General features: G+C 39.6%; 2 protein-coding genes across 15 annotated transcripts in view; one reads left to right on the top strand and one right to left on the bottom strand.

Moving 5' to 3' along the window:
- The window catches only part of XKR8 (XK related 8), a 149499-nt gene that overhangs the window by 44509 nt on the left and 84343 nt on the right, over nucleotides 1-20647 (top strand). The window lies entirely within an intron of this gene.
- EYA3 (EYA transcriptional coactivator and phosphatase 3) overlaps nucleotides 1-20647 on the bottom strand; it is a 119079-nt gene that overhangs the window by 33278 nt on the left and 65154 nt on the right. For 7 of the 10 annotated variants that reach the window (XM_077995177.1, XM_077995210.1, XM_015132441.3 and 4 more), the window contains 4 exon segments: nucleotides 13950-14035; nucleotides 9702-9885; nucleotides 7411-7550; nucleotides 707-790 (listed from right to left, as the gene is read on the bottom strand). In XM_077995177.1, coding sequence (XP_077851303.1) covers nucleotides 707-790; nucleotides 7411-7550; nucleotides 9702-9885; nucleotides 13950-14035 — 494 coding nt within the window. 10 annotated transcript variants of the gene reach the window in all.

The following is a 20647-nucleotide window of genomic DNA, read 5'->3' as shown; positions in this document are numbered from 1 at the left end:
TTCGAACTCCTAGGCTCAAGGAGTCTTCTCACCTCAGCCTCCTCAGTAATTGAGACTACAGATGCACGCCACTGCACCTGGCTGGGGGGCAGATATCTGTATAAAGTTTATTCATAGAAACTGAAAAACATAAGCTTGGAGGTAATTTAGTATAGAAATACACAGCCTAATAGTCTCAAAACAGCCCATCCTTCTGTTAAAACTCATATGTACACTGAAGATATAACAGGTTTTGTTTGGTGTATTTAGTTTAAAAAGGGATGTAATCTATTTTAGAAAGATATTTTATCTATATATTTTACTTATATATATCTGGCATATATTTAGCTAAATAAAATGCTCAATTTGGGCTGTTAAAAGTGTGTTAAGGAATAAGACATCAGTCTCTGGAATTTATTAATATAATCTTAAGACTCTGCTCTGTTTTGAGCCTCATTTCTATACTTTAATCTTTACAAAATGCCATTCTCCTACAACTTCAGCTTTCAGCACTGGTTCTAGTAGTTTCTAGCTTTACCATCAATTCTGCCTAACCATGTAGCCTGCCTAATACAAGCTATTTGCAAGCCATTTGTTGAAGTTTTACATGGAAAGTAAAAAGCCAGCCAACAGGGGTAGCAGAGAAATAATTTCAGTTATGTGTCAGAAGAGGGACTGACTATATAGTCAGAAGAGGGACAGTTACAACAAAGAAGACTCAAATTACCTTTCCATATTTCTGGGCATAGGATCCAGTAAGAAGTGAGTGGAAGATGATGATGGTTTCATCCAAGTCCCATAGAAATACCCGCTGAGGAAAGAAAATATGAAAAAGAGTATATTTTCCAATTACAACAGAATGAAACTAGAAATCAATAACAGAAAGAAAACTGGGAAATTCATAAATATGTAGGAATTAAACAATACAATCCTAAACAACCAATGGGTCAAAGAAGAAATCATAAGTGAAATTAGAATATACCTTGAGGTGAATGAAAACAGAAATAAAACATTAAATTCGTGGAATACAGTGAAAGCAGTACTATGAGGAAAAATTATAGCTTATTTTATATATACGAATATATTATACATATATGTATTTTATATATACATTAAAAAAGACAAATGATCTCAAATCTATGGCCTAACTGCATATCTTAAGGAACTAGAAAAAGAGCAAAATAAACATAAAGCTAGCAGTAGGAAGGAAATAACAATGGTTAGAGCAGAGATAAATAAAAGAAAGACTATAAAAACAACCGAGAAAAATCAATGAATCAAAAAGTTGGTTCTTTGAAAATGTAAAATTCACCACCTTTAGCTAAATTGACTAAGGGGAAAAAAAAGAGAAGATTCAAATGACTAAAATCAGAAATGAAAGTGGGGACATCACTACCAGTTTTACAGAAATAAGGATTACAAGAGAATACTATGAACAATTGTATACCAAAAGATTGGGAAACTCAGGTGAAATGGTCAAATTCCTAGAAATACATAGCATGAAGTACCAAAACTGTCTCAAGAAGGAATACAAAATCTGGTAAGAGCTGTAACTAGTAAGAAGATTGAATGCATAAGTAAAAACATCCCAACAAAGAAAAGTCCAGGACAAGATGGTTTTAATGGTGAGTTCTTCCAAACATTTAAAGAATTAACACGAATCCTCCTTAAACTCTTACAAAAAATGGAAGAGGAGGGAATACTTCCTGACTAATGCAATGAGACTGGCATTATCCTGATACCAAAGTCACACTAAAGCACTGTAAGAAAACTACAGACCAACATCTCTTGTGAAAATCAATATAAAAATACTCAACAGGCCAGGCACAGTGGCTCACACCTGTAACCTTAGCACTGTGAGAGGCTGAAGCAGGCAGATCACTTGAGCCCAGGAGTTTGAGACCAGCCTGGGCAACATGGCAAAACACCATCTCTACAAAAAACATAAAAATTACCCAGTTCCGGTGGTGCATGCCAGTAGTCCCAGCTACTTGGGAGGCTGAGGTGGGAGGATCACTTGGGCATGGGAAGTCAAGGATGCAGTGTGCAGGGATCACACCACTGCATTCCAGTCTGGGCAACAAAGTGAGACTCTGTCTCAAAAAAAAAAAAAAAAAAAAACAAACCCAAAAACCAAAAAAAACCCCCAAAAACCACACATCTACAAAACTAAACAAAATAGAGGTAAACCGATTCAGCAGCATATTAAAAGAATTAAACATCATGGCCGGGCATGGTGGCTCATGCCTATAATTCCAGCACTTTGTGAGGCTGAGGCAGGCAGATCACCTGAGGTCAGGAGTTTGAGACCAGCCAACATGGTGAAACCTTGTCTCTGCTTAAAATAAAAAAATTAGCCGGGTGTGGTGGTGCACACGTGTAGTCTCAGCTACTTGGGAGGCTGAGGCAGGGAGGCTGAGGTAGGAGAATCACTTGAACCCAGGAGGCAGAGGTTGTAGTGAGCCAAGATTGTGCCACTGCACTCCAGCGTGGGCAACAGAGTGAGGTTCTGTCTCAAAAAAAGAAAAAAGAATTAAACATCATAATCAAGTGAGATTAGTTCCCAGAACATAAGGATGTAAGGATAGTTCACTCAACATAAAAAAACTAATTAGGAGTGCAAAAGGCTTACTGGAAAAAAAATTACGCAAAGTAATGCATCACATTAATAGAACAGAGGGGGAAAAAGCTACATGATAATCTCAACTGATGGAGAAAATGCATTTAACAACATTCAACACCCTTTCTATTCCTAGCTTGAGTATTTTTTCAATCAACTAGGGATAGAAGTGAATGTTATCAATATGATAAAGGCCATACATAAAAAATCCATAACCGGCCGGGCACGCTGGCTCACTCCTGTAATCCCAGCATTTTGAGAGACCGAAGAGGGCGGATCACAAGGTGAGGAGATCAAGACCATCCTGGCTAACATGGTGAAACCCTATCTCTACTAAAAATACAAAAAATTAACCGTGTGTGGTGGCACGTAACTGTAATCCCAGCTACTCGGGAGGTCGAGGCAGGAGAATTGCTAGAACCTGGGAGGCAGAGGTTGCAGTGAGCTGAGATCACGCCACTGCACTCCAGACTGGGCAATAGAGCGTGACTCCATCTCCAAAAAAAAAAAGGTCCATATATAGTATTATACCTAGTGGTGAAAGACTGAAAGTTTTACTCCTGAGATCAAGAATAAGACAAGGATGTCTGGTTTTACCACTTCTATTCTTCTATTCAACATAGTACTGGAAGTTCTCGCCACAGAGATTTGGCAAGAAAGGGAAAAAAGACATCCAATTTGGAAAGGAAGAAGCAAAATTATCTCTCTTTGCTAATGACATAATCTTTTTTTCTTTTTTTGAGAAAGAGTGTCGCTCTGTCACCCAGGCTGAAGGGTAGTGGTGCAATCTGGGCTCACTGCAACCTCCACCTCCTAGGTTAAAGCGATTCTCCTGCCTCAGCCTCCCAAATAGCTGGGATTACAGGTGTGCACCACCAGGCTGGGCTAATTTTTTTTTTTATTTTTGTACTTTCAGTAGGGACAGGGTTTTGCCATGTTGACCAGGCTGGTCTCAAATTCCTAATCTCAGGTGATCTGCCCACAAAGTGTTGGGATTACAGCCGTGAGCCACCGCGCCTGGCTGGCTGACATGATCTTATATGTAGAAAACCTTAAATAACCCAGAGAAAATTGTTAAAGCTAATAAATACATGCAGAAATCAGCTGTATTTCTTTATTCCCCCCCCCCCCAAGACAAGCGTCTTGCTCTGTTGCCCAGGCGGGAGTGCAGTGGCACGATCTCGGCTCACTGCAACCTGTCTCCCAGGTTGAAGCAATTCTCTTGCCTTACCCTCCCGAGTAGCTGGGGTTACAGGCGCCTGCCACCATGCCCAACTAATTTTTGTATTTTTACTTGAGATGGGGTTTCACCATGTTGGTCAGGCCAGTCTTGAACTCCTGACCTTGTGATCCACCCACCTCAGCCTCCCAAAGTGCTGGGATTACAGATTGCGCCACCGCGCCCGGCTAATCAGCTATATTTCCACATACTTGCAATGAATAATTTGAAAAGTAAATTTAAAAACCAATTCCATTTGTGATAGCATAAAAAATAAAATACTTAGGAATAAATTTAGCCAAGGAGGCAAAAGACACATACACTGAAAACTATAAAAGATTGCTGAGGTAAATTAAAGAAGACATAGCTAAATAAATGGAAAGACATTCATGTTCACGGATTAGAAGACTTAATATTGTAAAGATGACACTACTACCCAAACCAATCTACAAATTCAATGCAATCCCTACCAAAATCCCAATAGTAGTTTTTAAAAAAATAGAAAATTGCATTCTAAAATTCTTATGAAATCTAACCCCAAATAGCCAAAACTGTTTTGAAATAGAACAAAGTTGAAGGATTCACACTGATTTCAAAACTTACAGTAACCAAAACAGTGTGGTACTAGCGTAAGGACAGACATAGAGACGAATGGAATAAACTGAGAGTCTAGAAATGAAGCCTGACAAATATGATCAATTTTTCTTTTTCTTTTTTTAGTTTAGTTTTTTTACCTTCTTTTAGTATTTAACCCACAGCCAACATCATAAGTTAATTTTTAACAGGATGCCAAAACCATTCAATAAGGAACATCGTTTCAACAAACAGTGCTGGGAAAACTGGATATCCATATGCAAAATAATAAAGTTAGACCATTATCTTACACCACATACAAAATTAACTCAAAATGGAGAACTTAAATTTAAGAGCTAAACGATGAAAATCTCAGAAAAAATACATAAAAAATCTTCATAACCTTGTATTAAGTATTACACTAAGAAAACAAAACAAAAAGAAACAAGTATTAGACCAAAAGCACAGCAATAATAGAAATCAGACTTCCTAAACATTAAAAATTTTTGTGCTTCAAAGGACAGTACTGAGAGAGTGAAAAGATGTCCTACAGAATGGGAGAAAATATTTGAAGATTATATATCTGATTAATATAAGGGATTAATAATCTAGAATATTCTAGAATATTAATATAGAATATATAAAGAACTCCTACAACTCAACAATGAAAAACCAAACAACCCAGTTTAAAACTGGGCAAAGGGCAAGGCGCAGTGGCTCATGCCTGTAATCCCAGCACTTTGGGAGAAAAGGATATATTTTCTGTGATTCCACTTATATGAGATACCTATATCCTGAGGTCAGGAGTTCAAGACCAGCCTGGCCAACATGGTGAAACCCCATCTCTAGTAAAAATACAAAAATTAACCAGGCGTGGTGGCATGCGCCTGTAATCCCAGCTACTTGGGAGGCTGAGGCACAAGAATCGCTTGAACCTGGGAGGCAGAGGTTGCAGTGAGCCAAGATCGTGCCACTGCACTAGAGAAATACAAATTAAAGCCACAATAAGATACCACTTCACATCCATTAGAATAACTATTATCAAAAACATGGGAAATAATGAATGTTGGTGAGGATGTGAACAAACTAGAACCTTTATGTATCACTGGTGAGAGTATAGAACCGTGCAGCCACAACGGAAAATAGTTTGGTGGTTTCTCAAAAAGTGGAGCACAGAATTACAATAGCATTCAGCAATTCCACTCCTACATATATACCAAAAAGAACTGATAAGATGCACTCAGATAGATAATTGTACACCAATGGTCAAAGAAGCATTACAATAGCACAAAGGGAAAAACCCCAAGTGTCCATCAACAGATGAATGGATAAACAAAATGCTGTATACACATATAATAAAATATTCAGACATAAAAGGGAATGAAATTCTGATACGTGCTACAACATGGATGAACCTTAAAAACATTATGGTAGGCAGGGCGTGGTGGCTCACACCTGTAATCCCAGGACTTTGGGAGGCCAATGTGGGCGGATCATGAGGTCAGGAGTTTGAGACCAGACTGACCAACATGGTGAAACCCTGTCTCTACTAAAAACACAAAAATTAGCCAGGCGTGGTGGTGTGCACCTATAATCCCAGCTACTCTGGAGGCTGAGGCAGGAGAATCACTTGAACCTGGGAGGCAGAGGTTGCAGTAAGCCGAGATCGTGCCACTGCACTCCAGCCTGGGCGACAGAGCGAGACTCCATCCCAAAAACAAACAAACAAACAAACAAACAAAGCCATTATGGTAAATGAAATAAGTCTGACACAAAAGGATACATTTTCTATGATTCCACTCATATGAGATATCTAGAATAGGCAGTCGCAGACAGAAAGTAGAATAGAGGTTACCAGAGGTTAGAAGAAGGGGAGAATGGGGAGGTATTGCTTAACGGGTACAGAGTTTTTATTTGGAATCATGAAAAAGTTCTAGAAATATACAGTGGTGATGGTTATACAATATTGTGAATGTATAATGACACTAAATTGTATACTTAAAAACAGCTAAAATGGTAAATTTTATGTATATTTTAGACAATTAAAAAATGAGTTCTCAGTTTTTCCTAAGAAATATATCAGAAATTTACTTTCTTCTTCACTCCAAACCTCTGAAAAAAAGAGAAAGAGAGGCTTCAAATACAGCCTCAGTTCACCTATGTCTTAAGAGCATTTATCAATGGATTCATAGTTAAATATATATTTTCCCCTCATTAAATAATAGCACTATAGAAAAACTGAAAACAGAAAACAAAAATACAAAACTTCACTATTTTTAGCACTCTGCATGACCTTTATGTCTTTAATGATGAAGTCAAATGTATGTCCATAATAAACTCATATAGCACTTACACTACAGAATAAATCAGTGCTAGTCTCATTAATAAGTTACCAGATCTGTTTGCGTCTTACAGAAACTTGGCTAAAAGCACTCTAGTCCTTTCCTCTTAAATTTCTTTTCTTTTCTCTTTTCTTTCTGAGACAGAGTCTCATTCTGTTGCCCTGGTTGGAGTGCAGTGGCCCGATCATAGCTCACTGCAGCTTCAACCTGCCAGGCTCAAGTGATCCTCCCATCTCAGCCTCCCAAGCAGGTGGGACTACAGGTGTGCAGCTAATTTTTGTTAATATATATTTTTAGAGATGGGGGGTCTCACTATGTTGCCTAGGCTGATATCAAGCGATCCTCCTGCCTCGGCCTCCCAAAGTGCTGGGATTACAGGTGTGAGCCACCGCACCTGACCCTTTTACAATTTTAAATAGAGAACAGTATGACATGACTTGTAATTCCCTCTGCTTTCTGAATATGATGAATTATTTCTGTTCTCTTCTGGAATATACAGAATAATTTGTTCTTTTTGCATTTTTCTTTTTACATGGCCAATTCAGTTTATTTTGCTCAGGAATTAAAGGGCACATAACATAGTCTACATTATCTCTGTGAGCTTCAAAAACATTTTTGATAAACTTAAGAAGTGAGAAAAAACAAAGCAGGTAACTCAAATGGGTTTCTTCTCATACTTCTAATTCACTGTCTTGGGAAGAAGTGGCATCAGCTTTCCTCTTGCCCCGGTTCTTGCTAGTCATGTTTTTCCTGGACTGATCATCAGCATCTTTATTTGGTGTAGTCTGGGACAAAGATGGGCTTGTAGAAGGGTCTCCTGGAAAGAAAAAGTGAGACATATGCTGTCAGGAGTCACAGGCTATAAGAATCAGGGTAGGAAGAGGGTTAGCGGACTCTCTGCCCTTGTGAGTCATAATGCAGGGATAAAGGTTGGAAAGCTAAACCTTATGTAAGCAATTAGGAAGTGTACATCTAGGCACTGAGCATCAGCGCTGGCTAACATCAGAAAAATTATAACCAGACTTTATATCCTTACCCCATGATGGAAGAAAGTATCAGTGAAGTTGTTTTGTCAAGAAAAAGCTGAACCTGAATCTTCACGGTCAAACTTGTAGATCAGAGTTTCTCAACTTGGCACAACTGACATTTGGACCAGATGATTATTTGTTGTGGGGGGGTGTCTTGTATATTATAGGATGTTTGGTTAAGCAGTATCCTTAGCATCTACCCACGAGATGCCAGAAGCACCCCCCCACCTAGTGTAACAACCAAAAATGTTTCCATACATTGCTAACAGTTGAAAACAACTGTTTATTCACCAATTTAAAATAAAATACAGAAGGCAGCAGGACATGCTAAACCTCCTTATGAGGATATAACTGTCAAAATTCAGACTGGGAAATGGTATAGGATCAACACTCCAGTTTCTTCAACAAACAAACTACAAGGGGGAGAAAAAGAGATGGGAGGATTTATAGGTTAAAATAGAGATGAAACACAAAATACCCATAACCACCAATCACAATTTATGGTCCTTATTTGGATCCTAATTTCCCTCCCTCAAATTTTCTATTTATTTATTATTTCTATTTACTAATGAGATAAAAACTGTATATGCTTCATGTTGTTTTGAAATATGTATACATTTTGGAATGGGTTGGATCCTACTTTAAGCAAAAAGAGAAACAAAACTCGTAACATTTATGAGAAAGCTGGAAATACAAATACATTTTGGTACTTGATAATAAAAAATTAAGATATTATTAGTATTGAACTTTCAAAGATGGAATAATGCCATTGTGGTTATGTTAACGAGTACCGTACTTATTGTTTAGAGAACAATGCCTGGAATCTGGGGAGGGAACTGGATGATGTATACCTGAAACAAAATTGTCTATAAGTTGATATGTTGAAGATGAATGATGGATGTAAGTGTTCACCACACTAGCCTTGCAACTTTTCTCTATGTTTGAAATTCTCCATTATTCAAAAGTTAAAATTGTTAAAATAACAAAGATATTTAGAAAAATGACTTTAAAAGCTTAGTTTTTAATCAACACTGGTAATTATTTCAAATTTATGTAAGTTTGAAGTAGCGACCATTTGTATGTCCACTTATTAGACTGGGAGGGTGAACAGCACAGAAAACTGTTCACTTGTTATATAGCACTGTTTCTAAACATGCATCAGTGCCAATGATAAACAGTGCTTTCCTTGAACCACATGATGTGAAAGCCAACTACCAAATTTTCATTAAATATAAAGTATGTATACATATGTTTATTAAATGTGTGTCTAAGCTTTTTTGTATTTTTTTTTTTTTTAGTAGAGACGGGGTTTCACCGAGTTAGCCAGGATGGTCTCGATCTCCTGACCTCGTGATCCGCCCGTCTCGGCCTCCCAAAGTGCTGGGATTACAGGCTTGAGCCACCGCGCCCGGCCCTGTCTAAGCTTTTATGTCAAAGGTTTTTAAGTTGGACATTGTAATTTATTGATGCATTTCAGAGCTGTGAACCTCCTGAAATTGTAGGTTAAATTGTATGTATTTCTCTGAGGGAAAAGGACTTTCTTTCCTCAGAATCTTAAAGGGATCCAGGACATAGAAAGAACTATGGTTCTGAGGCCTTAGCAGCAGTTCAAAACCTGCACAAGACTAAAACTGGAGTCCTCCAACTTTTACAAAATATTACAACATGCTGAAGCTCCCTGTGACAAATGGGTTAAAGCTACAGGGAGGGCAGAGTAAGAGTTAGAAACAGTCTTTTAGTTCTTGATACTTTTCTGTTCTGTTCTCAGCATCAGGTATACATTAAACCTACCAACGACTCATAGTCTGCTTCCAATACTCCTTGCCTGAGAGGGAAAGCCAACAGACTTAAGCCAGAACAAAATCATCCTTACCATTGCCTAAAAACACCTGTTGAATGAAGTGACCTTAAGCCAAATTTTTCAGAGCTGCAGTGCTTACCAGAGGAAAGTCTCTGTGCTGCAGGTGCAGGCACCATGACACTAGGCTTCTCCGACTGGTATGTGGTTGCTGCTAATGTGGTGCTCTCTGCATCAGTGTTAGTCTGACCTGTGACTCCAAAGCTGGAGCTGGGGTAGCAGGCCTGGTACTGATTCTGACCAAGGATAGTATAGGTGGGATAATCCTGCAGGCCAAAGGAAATAAGAAAACAAGACTCTTAGAGCATACATTAATCTCAACACAAGAGGTTTTCTTCTCCCTCTTTCTTATTCATAATTATTTTCCTAAAACATTAACTTGACTTCTCATTTACCTATGTAACAGTCTCCAATCTAAATTGATTATTTTCAAAATGCATTCTGTGGAAACCTAAGAGTCAAGAGATGTCCCAGGAGCAGGCTTGGAATGAGGAGAATGCTGAGAGGGAAGGGTCCTCTTTACTCTCATAAACATACACACAGTGTCCCTTTTTCTACTCTAACAGCCTCTTCCCCCAATTTTATGTACCACATTTCTGCACAGAATTTGAGGGAAAGATTCTACTCTAAGGTTTACAAACTGTTGCACTAGATAATAGCACTTCTAAGGACAACAAAACAAAACTTAAACTTAAGCAAACAAAAAAAGCACATCTCCTACATTAAAGTGTCTTAATTTAAAAACTGATTATCAGCTGGGTGCAGTGGCTCATGCCTGTAATCCTAGCACTTTGGAAGGCCGAGGTGAGTGGATCACTTGAGGTCAGGGGTTCAAGACCAGCCTGGCCAACATGGTGAAACCCTGTCTCTACTAAAAACACAAAAATTAGTCAGGCGTGATGGCACATGCCTGAAATCCCAGCTACTTGGGAGGCTAAGGCACGAGAATCGCTTGAACCTGGAAAGCGGACACTGCAGTGAGCTGAGATTGCACCACTGCACTCCAGCCTGGGTGACAGAGTGAGACCCTGTCTCAAAACAAAACGAACAAAAAACAATCTGATTATCTACCTAAAACAATCAGGTTTTCTTTAAAAATAGTTTCCTGGCTGGGCACAGTGGCTCACGCCTATAATCCCAGCACTTTGGGAGGACGAGGTGGGAGGATCTCATGAGCTCAGGAGTTCGAGACCAGCCTGGCCAAAATAGTGAGCCCTTCTCTCTACTAAAAATACAAAAACATTAAAAAAAAAAAAAAAAAAAAATTCCAGGCATGGTGATGCACACCTGTGGTCTCAGCTATTTGGGAGGCTGAGATGGGAGGATCTCATGAGCTCAGGAGTTCGAGACCAGCCTGGCCAAAATACTGAGACCTTCTCTCTACTAAAAATACAAAAACACTAAAAAAATAAAAAAAATCCAGGCATGGTGATGCACACGTGTGGTCTCAGCTATTTGGGAGGATGAGGTGGGAAGATCACTTGAGCCCAGGGGGCCAAAAGATGCGATGAGCCAAGATCGCACCACTGCACTCCAGCCTAGGTGACACACTGTTTCAAAAAAAAAAAAAAAAAAAAGGCCAGGCACAGTGGCTCACGCCTGTAACTCCAGTACTTTTGGGAGGCTGAGGCAGGCAGATCACATGAGGTCAGGAGTTTGAGACCAGCCTGACCAACATGGCGAAACCCAGCCTCTACTAAAAATACAAAAATAAGCCAGGCATGGTGGCGTGTGCCTGTAGTCCCAGCTACTAGGGAATATGAGGCATGAGAATCGCTTGAACCTGGGAGACAAGAGGTTGCAGTGAGCTGAGATCATGCCACTGCATTCCAGATTGGGCAACAGAGCAAGACTCTGTCTCAAAAAAAAAAAAAAAAAAGTTTCCTTAAAATATTGGGATAAAACTTTTGGTTTCATAGGCACATATATGGCAAAACTTTCTAAACTGTACAATTTAAATCTGTGTAGTTTACTGTATGTCAACTACTCCCTAATAAAGCTATAAAAAAACTGGGTATGACAGCTCAAATACACACCTAATCCATTGACACTGATATTGGTGGCAAGTAAGAAAAAGCTAACTGATCAGATAAATTATTTCTAATTAGTCACTGGGTATCTCTACTTATAAACCAAATATAATTCTATGTATGTGTGTATTTGTGCATGGGCAGAAGAAGGAAATATTAAAGAAAAGAGTAAGTCACACTAGCAGAACTCAAGGGAGTTAAAAATCTAGCAGGAGAGAAGACAGACAACAAAATGTCAATAAAATATATCTCAAATGATTGAAATACAGAACAGACAACTATCACTGTAAAGTGTGATGGTGAAGAAGCTTTCTGAGATTAATAGGCAGAGGAAGTAAGAACATGAATAGGCTCTGAAGAGATTTTATTCAGAGACCACAGATGCTGAGTCTGGTTGAAACAAAGGACTTCTGTAGGCCTGAATGATTGGTAAAGTAATGAGACTTGGATTCTTCAGGCAATAGTATATAGCTTGTGGGCTAGGGAATAGGGAATGGGGACTCTCAAATTCAAACCAACAATAAAAACACGGAAAGAAGGAGAAAAGAAGGTGAACCCAGGAGGCGGAGCCTGCGGTGAGCAGAGATTGCGCGACTGTACTCCGGCCTGGGCCACAGAGCGAGACTCCGTCTCAAAACAAACAAACAAACAAACAAACAAACAAACAAAACACATGAAAAGATTCTGAGCAGGTCAGTAACATGATAAAAAGTAGAATTTAGAAAAAATTAACGAGAGTATTTTAGAGAATGAACAGGCACAAGGGGGAAAAAACTGGAAATAAAATGAGCAATTAACCATGGTAATTCAGGATTAAAGGGGAAAATACCAAAACATGGGAGATGACAGCAAAAAGGAAAAGAAATTCTTCTCAAAGGTTCTGAGAAATGACCAGACTGGGTAAGGTTGTAAGAAAAATAATGGAAGATATCTTGTCTGGTTTTAGGCCTATGTTTGTTAAGAAAAACATAGTATCACTGACGAGAATTAAGAAGTCAGGGAAAAGTGGTTTTACTTCTGGAAGACAAAGAGACATAAAAAGGGCTGCAATAAAAGTCTGATTTTAGATACGTTGAATTTAGGGAAACAGCAAGACATTAAAGAAAAAAATGTCAATCAGTTGGAAGCCTGTAAATATCATGAGGGAGGATTAGAATCTTCGGCAACAGTAAATGGACATTACGTGGTTAAACATTCCTGTGAATGAAGTAATTAACACGTGGAAAAACTAAATAGAGACTGTCCACGTTCAAAGACAGGGTCAAAAAGAAGAGCTACGAGAGGGAAAGAGATAGTCCTTAGAAAAATACCAGGTACACAGGTGGGAACTCAATAAATATTTGTGGACTAAAAGAAAAAACAGGGCTGGGCGCAGTGGCTCACGCCTGTAATCCCAGCACTTTGGGAGGCTGAGGCAGGCAGATCTCTCTAAGTCAGGAGTTTGAAACCAGCCTGGCCAACATGTGAAACCTCATCTCTACTAAAAACACAAAAATTAGCTGGGCATGATGGCACATGACTATAGTCCCAGCTACTTAGGAAGCTGAGGCAGGAGAATCACGTGAACCTGAGAGGTGGAGGTTGCAGTGAGCCAAGATCGCACCACTGTACTCCAGCCTGGGCGACAGAGTGAGTGAGACTCCATCTCAAAAAAAAAAAAAAAAAAAAAAAAAAAAAAAAAAAAAAAAGCAAAAACAGTATAATACTAAAATAAGAACCAGAATAGTAATGTTAACTGTAGCCAGGAAAAGATCCAAGGAGACAGTGGTGATGATAATTGCTGTAGAGAAAACAGCAAATCAAAACAAAAATAAAAAACTCTAGAACACTGAAGGTGTTACCAGTGATCTCCTAAGCATAGTTAATGTAATGGTGATCAAGAAGAGACCACAAAAAATTAATAATGAGTTGTTCATTCCATATATATTTATCAAGTGCCTTTGATGTAAGCGGCAGGCATTTTTCTATACTCTGGGAATATGTAAATGAACAAAATAGAAAAATAAATCCCTACTTTCATGCAGCTTACATTCTAGTAGAGGCAGAGTAGGAAGTGAAGACAAACACTTACAAGGAACAGACATAACCATATTCTAGAGAGACTCAGCAGAGGAACAACAAAAACTAGACAGTAGCCTAAGATACCATCCTGGCTCTGAGTTCTGAAGGTATCCATAAAAAAGTCTCCACAGCCCATACTCTTCCTGGTTTTCTCTTAGATAGGCAAACTGACCATGGAAAGAAGAAAGAGTAAGCTAGATGAACTCTATTAAACAGGATGAACAAAAGTAGCATCATACCTGGTTTGAGATGCTGGCTACTGCTGCTGCTGGAATATTGGCAATTGTAGAAGAAGTAGATATCAGGCTGGCATTTGTGCTTGAAGCTAGAGGATTGATGGGGTTAAAAGATATTAAAGATATTATGTAAAAGGTCAGAAGAAACTGAAAATAGATGTGTTTTAAGTAAACAGATTTATAAGGAGATAACACTGGCAAAGGAAGCAAACACTCATTTTGCTTTTTTGCATGGGGTAGCTACATTTATACTTGGTTAAAAACAAAACACTTCAAACATCTTTCTGTTTCAACTTGAGTCTTCAATTCTTCTTACTAAAGGCCTAAAAGGATAAATATACAATTCACAACTCATACTAATAATATCAATGAAATCACAGCTAAATCCAGTTCCTCCAGTCCATCTTCTCCAGAGGCTGAAAAATGACTCACCTGCAATGTGATCTACTGTAAAGCAGTAGAGCTCTGGTAAATCTTACACTGTGATATTGTTTCCTGTCACTTGCCCCAAGTTATGCCTTTCCTAATACAACATAATTACTGGAGAAACAGAGCTGGTCCTCCAAATTCCAAAGCATTTAGAATTGTTTCTTGAGTTCTATTCAAATAATAGATTACTAATGTGGATCAATAAACACAATGATGTGGCATTTAGAGACTTTAGCAATGAGCCTGGAAAAACTCAGAAAATATTAAATATTACTCTGGTCAGGTAAAAATGTACCTTACATGCTACTTGGGCTGTCTTAAGACAAGTAATTTGAGGCCAGATGCAGTGGCTCATGCCTATAATCCCTGCACTTTGGGAGGCCGAGGTAGGCGGATCATTTGAGGCCAGGAGTTCGAGACCAGCCTTGCCAACATGGTGAAACCCCATCTCTACTAAAAATATAAAAATTAGCTGTGTATGGTGGGCATGGGCCTGTAATCCCAGTTACTCAGGAGGATGAGACACAAGAATCACTTGAACCCAGGAAGTGGAGGTTGCAATGAGCCAAAATCGCACCACTGCACTCCAGCCTGGGTGACACAGCAAGACTCTGTCTCAAAAAAAAATTTAAAAAAAGAAAGAAAGAAAATGCTGATTCCCATTCATATAAAACTATAAAAATAAAAGACAAGTAATTTGGGTTAAGTTTTAAGCTTCTATCATAGGTTCACTCTACTAGGGTTTTAATCAAAATCTCAATGACCAGCATTAACCACAGTGACTTTTCTCAGGTGAACAATGTAACTGACATTATCAGTACTGTTCTCAAACTCCTTGTCCTCCTCACTTATCATAAACACACTTAGACATGGTTCCTACAGGCAGACCTAACTGACTACCTGTCCCATTAACAACAAAGCCCCCAGAGGGAAATTAGTAAGAAAACTTCCATTGAGAACAGGGCAGGAGAACAAATGGAACAGAAACTTCAGTGCTCTCTGGTCAAAATGAGATAATTTTCATTCCTTTCCCTAAGGGTACTCTGCTTAGAAGACAATCTAGAAGAGAGTAAGTTCAGTTATAGCTATTGCTGCAACCTCAGCTTTAAGATGAAGAACGTAGGACAAAGAAGAGTTAAAGTAACTTGTCCACAACAGCAAAACTAATGGAAGATAACCAAAATGACAACTTGGATCTCCCAATTCTTCATCCAGTGCTTCTTCCTCAGGGTCAGCAGCAAAGCTAGGGTTCAAATTTCCTAACTACAGCTAGGTGTGCGGTGGCTCACACCTGTAATCCCAGCACTTTGGGAGGCTGAAGTGGGCGGATCACCTGAGGTCAGGAGTTTGAGACCAGCCTGGCCAACATGGTAAAACCCCATCTCTACTAAAAATACAAAAATTAGCCAGGTGTGATGGTGCGTGCCTGTAATCCCAACTATGCAGGAGGCTGAGGCAGGAGAATCACTTGAACTTGGGAGGCAGAGGTTGCAGTGAGCTGAGATCACGCCACTGCACTCCAGCCTGGGTGACAGAGTGAGATTCCATCTCAAAAAATAAATTTAAAAAAATTTAAAAAACAAAAACAAAAACAAATTTCCTAACTACCCAGAGTAACTTTATTTTCTACAGTACTCTTTGCTTCAGGGGAACTAAAGGACTCTTAAGGGCTTACTTTCTTAAACATAACAACTAAATGAAATAGGTTTTTTAACTTTACAGATGGTATTTTCTTTCAACCACTATTCACCTTCTTTTCTACTGTGGCTTAACCCATCCTTTTTTTTCTAAGAGGAAGCGCCAAAACATGACAATACACAGGGTAACTGTCTCTGTAAATGGTTTTAATCATTCTTGTGGGAAAATAATTTTGAATAGTTTCCAGATGCTGTTATTGGTACATATCCTAGGCAGGCCGGCAATAAAACAGACTGAACATAGGTGATTTAAGGTGGGAAATAAAATAAAGAATCGACTTAATATTTTAAGTTTATCTTCCCCAGCAAGTCCATTTTTAGTTCAGTTTTCTTCTGGCCCTGGTCCTAGCATACAATCCTCTTTTTCACCTATTGATCTTTAATTCTGTCCTACTCTCTCCATAACTTCTTTTTTTTTTCGAGACAAGTATCACTCTTGTTGCCCAGGCTGGAGTGCAATGGTGCAATCTTGGCTCACTGCGACCTCTGCCTCCCGGGTTCAAGAATTCTCCTGCCTCAGTTTACCAAGTAGCTGGGATTACAGGCATGTGCCACCAAGCCCGGCTAATTTTGTATTTTTTTTAGTAGAGATAGGTTTCACCATGTTGGTCAGGCTGGTCTTGAACTGCTGACCTCAGGTGATCCACCGGACTCAGCCTCCCAAAGTACTGGGATTACAGGCATGAGCCACCATGCCCGGCCACTTCTCCATAACTTAATAATGGTGGGAGGTACAACTCAGTCATATCTGATCTCTGTATAAATGGGGAAAAATGTACTCTGATTGACAAGGTGGTTTTAGAAATTCAACAATTTTCAAACCACTTAATGAATTGTACTGGAGGTAAAATGGTAGACCTTAAAAACAACTGGCCATGGACTCTCATTCCTGCTAGAAAGTTTAATGGCTTGATTGGCTTGATAGAACTCTGAGTTTTTAACAAGTACTTTACTAAAATCACAAATTTCTCTGAGCAATAGTTGGTTTCTATTATAGAGGATCTTGGTCTGCTGACCCAGAAAGTTCACAGGGCTTAATAACACTTTTTTTCTCCAACTAAGCCAAACTATTTCTAACATGTGCCACTCATTCATTCAGCAAACCCATTAAGTATATCAGGGTCAACTATGTGCCTAGAAACCATTTCAGCCACTTAAGGATAAAATAGTAAGACAAAGTCCTGGCCCTCAAGGAGTTTAAATTCTAGTGAGGGAAGTTAGTCAATAATTAAGTAATTTTTTTAGGCCCTTATAACCACCATAGAACCCAAGACAAACTCACCTAAAAATGTACACAACCACTGCCTGCCCTACACCATATACAGCTATGACTAAAAAGCCAGGCACTTTTTAAAAAATATAGATCGTGTCTGTGTGTGTGTGTGTGTGTGTGTGTGTGTGTGTGTGTGTGTGTTTGCAAAAATAATAATCAATTGCAGGTTTAAAAACAAAAGCAGCAACAATGAACTATGCAACAAAAACAACAAATTTAGATAATCAAGTAAAACTCAAGTGGTGGCTCCTATTACTATATATTTAAAGGCTGCTAGGTCTCCAAATGCTAATGGCATGGTCAACTGTTTTTGGACAGCCGTCACTCCTGTTTTGACAATGGAGCTGCAAAAACTTGAAAGACAACACTTTTGAGAACCAGGCCCCATTAAATGTCCACTTAATATAGACAATATACAGATACAGCTTTGAACAGAATACCACGGTTACAGAATGGTAAGTGGCACAGCTGCACTAAGTGACAGTGCTACAAAGTTAAAAGGTTAATTCAAGCATTAATGGCACATAAAAGTTTGTGCAAGATTTAGTTTTTACCCACCTCTCTAATTTTAGATCATGTCACTCTACCTCTTTTGCTCATACTGGTTTTCTTTGAGTTACTTAAAACCAGACAAGCTCTTTATCATTTGAGGACTTTTGCAATATTGTTCTCTCTGCCTAGACTGTTCTCTCCACCCCCCTTGCCCTCCTAGCATGATGGCTCCTCAGTATGACTCACTCCCTCAAAGAGGGTCTCTTTGACCTCTCTATTAAAACCAAGACCTTTTCTGTTCTCTTAATCACAGCAAATTTTTTTTCAGAGCACTGTTCAAAATCTGTTATGTATTTACTTGCTTGTTTTCTCCTCCCACCCCACTAGTCTGTAAGCTCCAACAAGGCAGAATCCTGCTGTCTTATGATCTCCAGCACCTAGTAAAGCACCTGGCATACAGCAGGTGATGGTCAATAAATATTTGTGGGATTCATATACATCAATCTTGTGTGCACTAAGCATGAAGGGCAAAATCATTCTTCTCTCTCTCTTTTTTTTAGACGCACTCTTACTCTGTCACCCCGGCTGGAGTGCAGTTGTATGATCTCAGCTCACTGCAACCTCTGCCTCCTGGGTTCAGGCGATCCTCATGCCTCAGCCTCCCCGAGTAGCTGGGATTACAGGTGCCTGCCACTACTCCCAGATAATTTTTGTATTTTTAGTAGAAATGGGGTTTCACCATGTTGGCCAGGCTGGTCTCAAACTCCTGACCTCAAGTGATTCGCCCACCTCAGCCTCCCAAAGTGCTGGGATTATAGGCATGAGCCACTACGCCCAGCCTAAAATCATTATTTTCTGCTAAAGGTTGACAGGTGGGTTCCTAAAACTTACTCTCAGTATGTGACTAATATAAATGACAATTCCTGATCCAGTAGAAGCTGTACACATTTTGGTTAAAACTGATGGCCTAAGTGGGTCATTCTTTCACTTAATCCTTTATCAAATATTTATTGAGTGCCTTCTATTTGCAAGCACTGCTCCCCACAAGGAGCTTAGTAAATCAAAACAATAAAAATCTTCTAATAAAAGATTATTATTATTTTTTGAGACGAAGTCTGGCTCTGTCGCCCAGGCTGGACTGCAGTGGTGCGATCTCGGCTCACTGCAAGCTCTGCCTCCCGGGTTCATGCCATTCTTCTGCCTCAGCCTCCCGAGTAGCTGGGACTACAAGCGCCCGCCACCATGCCCGGCTAATTTTTTGTATTTTCAGTAGAGACAGGGTTTCACCGTGTTAGCCAGGATGGTCTCGATCTCCTGACCTTGTGATCCACCCGCCTCGGCCTCCCAAAGTGCTGGGATTACAGGCGTGAGCCACCGCGCCCGGGCTAAAAGATTCTTTTTTTTTTTTTTTTTTTGAGACGGAGTCTCGCTCTGTTGCCCAGGCTGGAGTGCAGTGGCCGGATCTCAGCTCACTGCAAGCTCCGCCTCCCGGGTTTACGCCATTCTCCTACCTCAGCCTCCGGAGTAGCTGGGACTACAGGCGCCCACCACCTCGCCCGGCTAGTTTTTTGTTTTTTTTTTAGTAGAGACGGGGTTTCGCCGTGTTAGCCAGGATGGTCTCGATCTCCTGACCTCATGATCTGCCCGTCTCGGCCTCCCAAAGTGCTGGGATTACAGGCTTGAGCCACCGCGCCCGGCCCCTAAAAGATTCTTATTGCTGGAGTGGAGATTTACAGATCAACAAGGGATCGGGTATAGAATTATCTATGTAATAATGGATCAGAGCTCAAGAAATCAGTAAGAACTCATGTTTAACTTAACACAGATACAGATTACAACATACAGAAATAGTTATAGATATGTGTATTTACATAGGTTAGTATATCCACATATATTTCTTTGCTCTGTCAGCTGAGAGAGCCTAAAATAAATGTCACTGACACCCCAGTAGCAATTAGCATCCCTCAAGCTCAGATCTTTTTTTGAGACAGGGTCTTACTCTGTTACCCAGGCTGGAGTTCAGTGGCGCAATCACAGCTCACTGTGGCCTCGACCTCCTAAGGCTCAGGCAATCCTCCCACCTCAGCCTCCCAAGTAGCTGGGACTACAGGCATGTACCACCACACTTGGCTAATTTTTATATTTTTTGTAGAGATGGGGTTTTGCCATGTTGCCCAGGCTGGAAGCCCAGATCTTGGTTTTGAATACCATTCTTTCCAATAAAAGGAACCAGGACTCCTTAAAAAAAAAAAAGGTTGTTAATAGGGCTTGAATAGGTAATATACAAGATGAGCCTGGAGCATCTTGTAGTGCCAGGAAGTAAGGAAGTTCTGGGGGGAAAAAAAAACCAAAACCAACCAAAAACTAAAAATGGGAGTATGTCAAAAGGCATAGGAGCCAACTGAACGAGCTCCCAGCGGCCAAACTGGAACAAAATAAATAAAGTAGTATTGGATTATAACCCAAAGTATAAATTAAATATCTATGAGTCCATAAACAAATGACTGAAAAAATTAACAAATTGGGGAGAAGAGACAAATCTGGGCAGAAGAATTCCAAATACATTATGTAGATATTCTACCCTAAAGAAGGGGCAGCATGATTCCTTAACTGTGGGCTGCACATAGTGACTTCTATCTAAAGAATACAGTACAGAAAGGGAGGAAAGAATAACTTTATGGAGAAAACTGACAAACACTACTTCAACCAGGTAATCAAGGTCAATATCAAGAGTCATAAATGATGATGATAGTATGGCACCTTACCTTTGGGACCTTCCTCCTTAAAATCCATAACCTCATCATAATCAT

The sequence above is a fragment of the Macaca mulatta genome, chromosome 1 (genome assembly GCF_049350105.2).
Source record: "Macaca mulatta isolate MMU2019108-1 chromosome 1, T2T-MMU8v2.0, whole genome shotgun sequence".
Lineage (NCBI taxonomy): Eukaryota > Metazoa > Chordata > Mammalia > Primates > Cercopithecidae > Macaca > Macaca mulatta.
The sequence above is the reverse complement of the archived record's forward strand: the minus strand, read 5'-3'. Positions and strand labels throughout refer to the sequence as shown.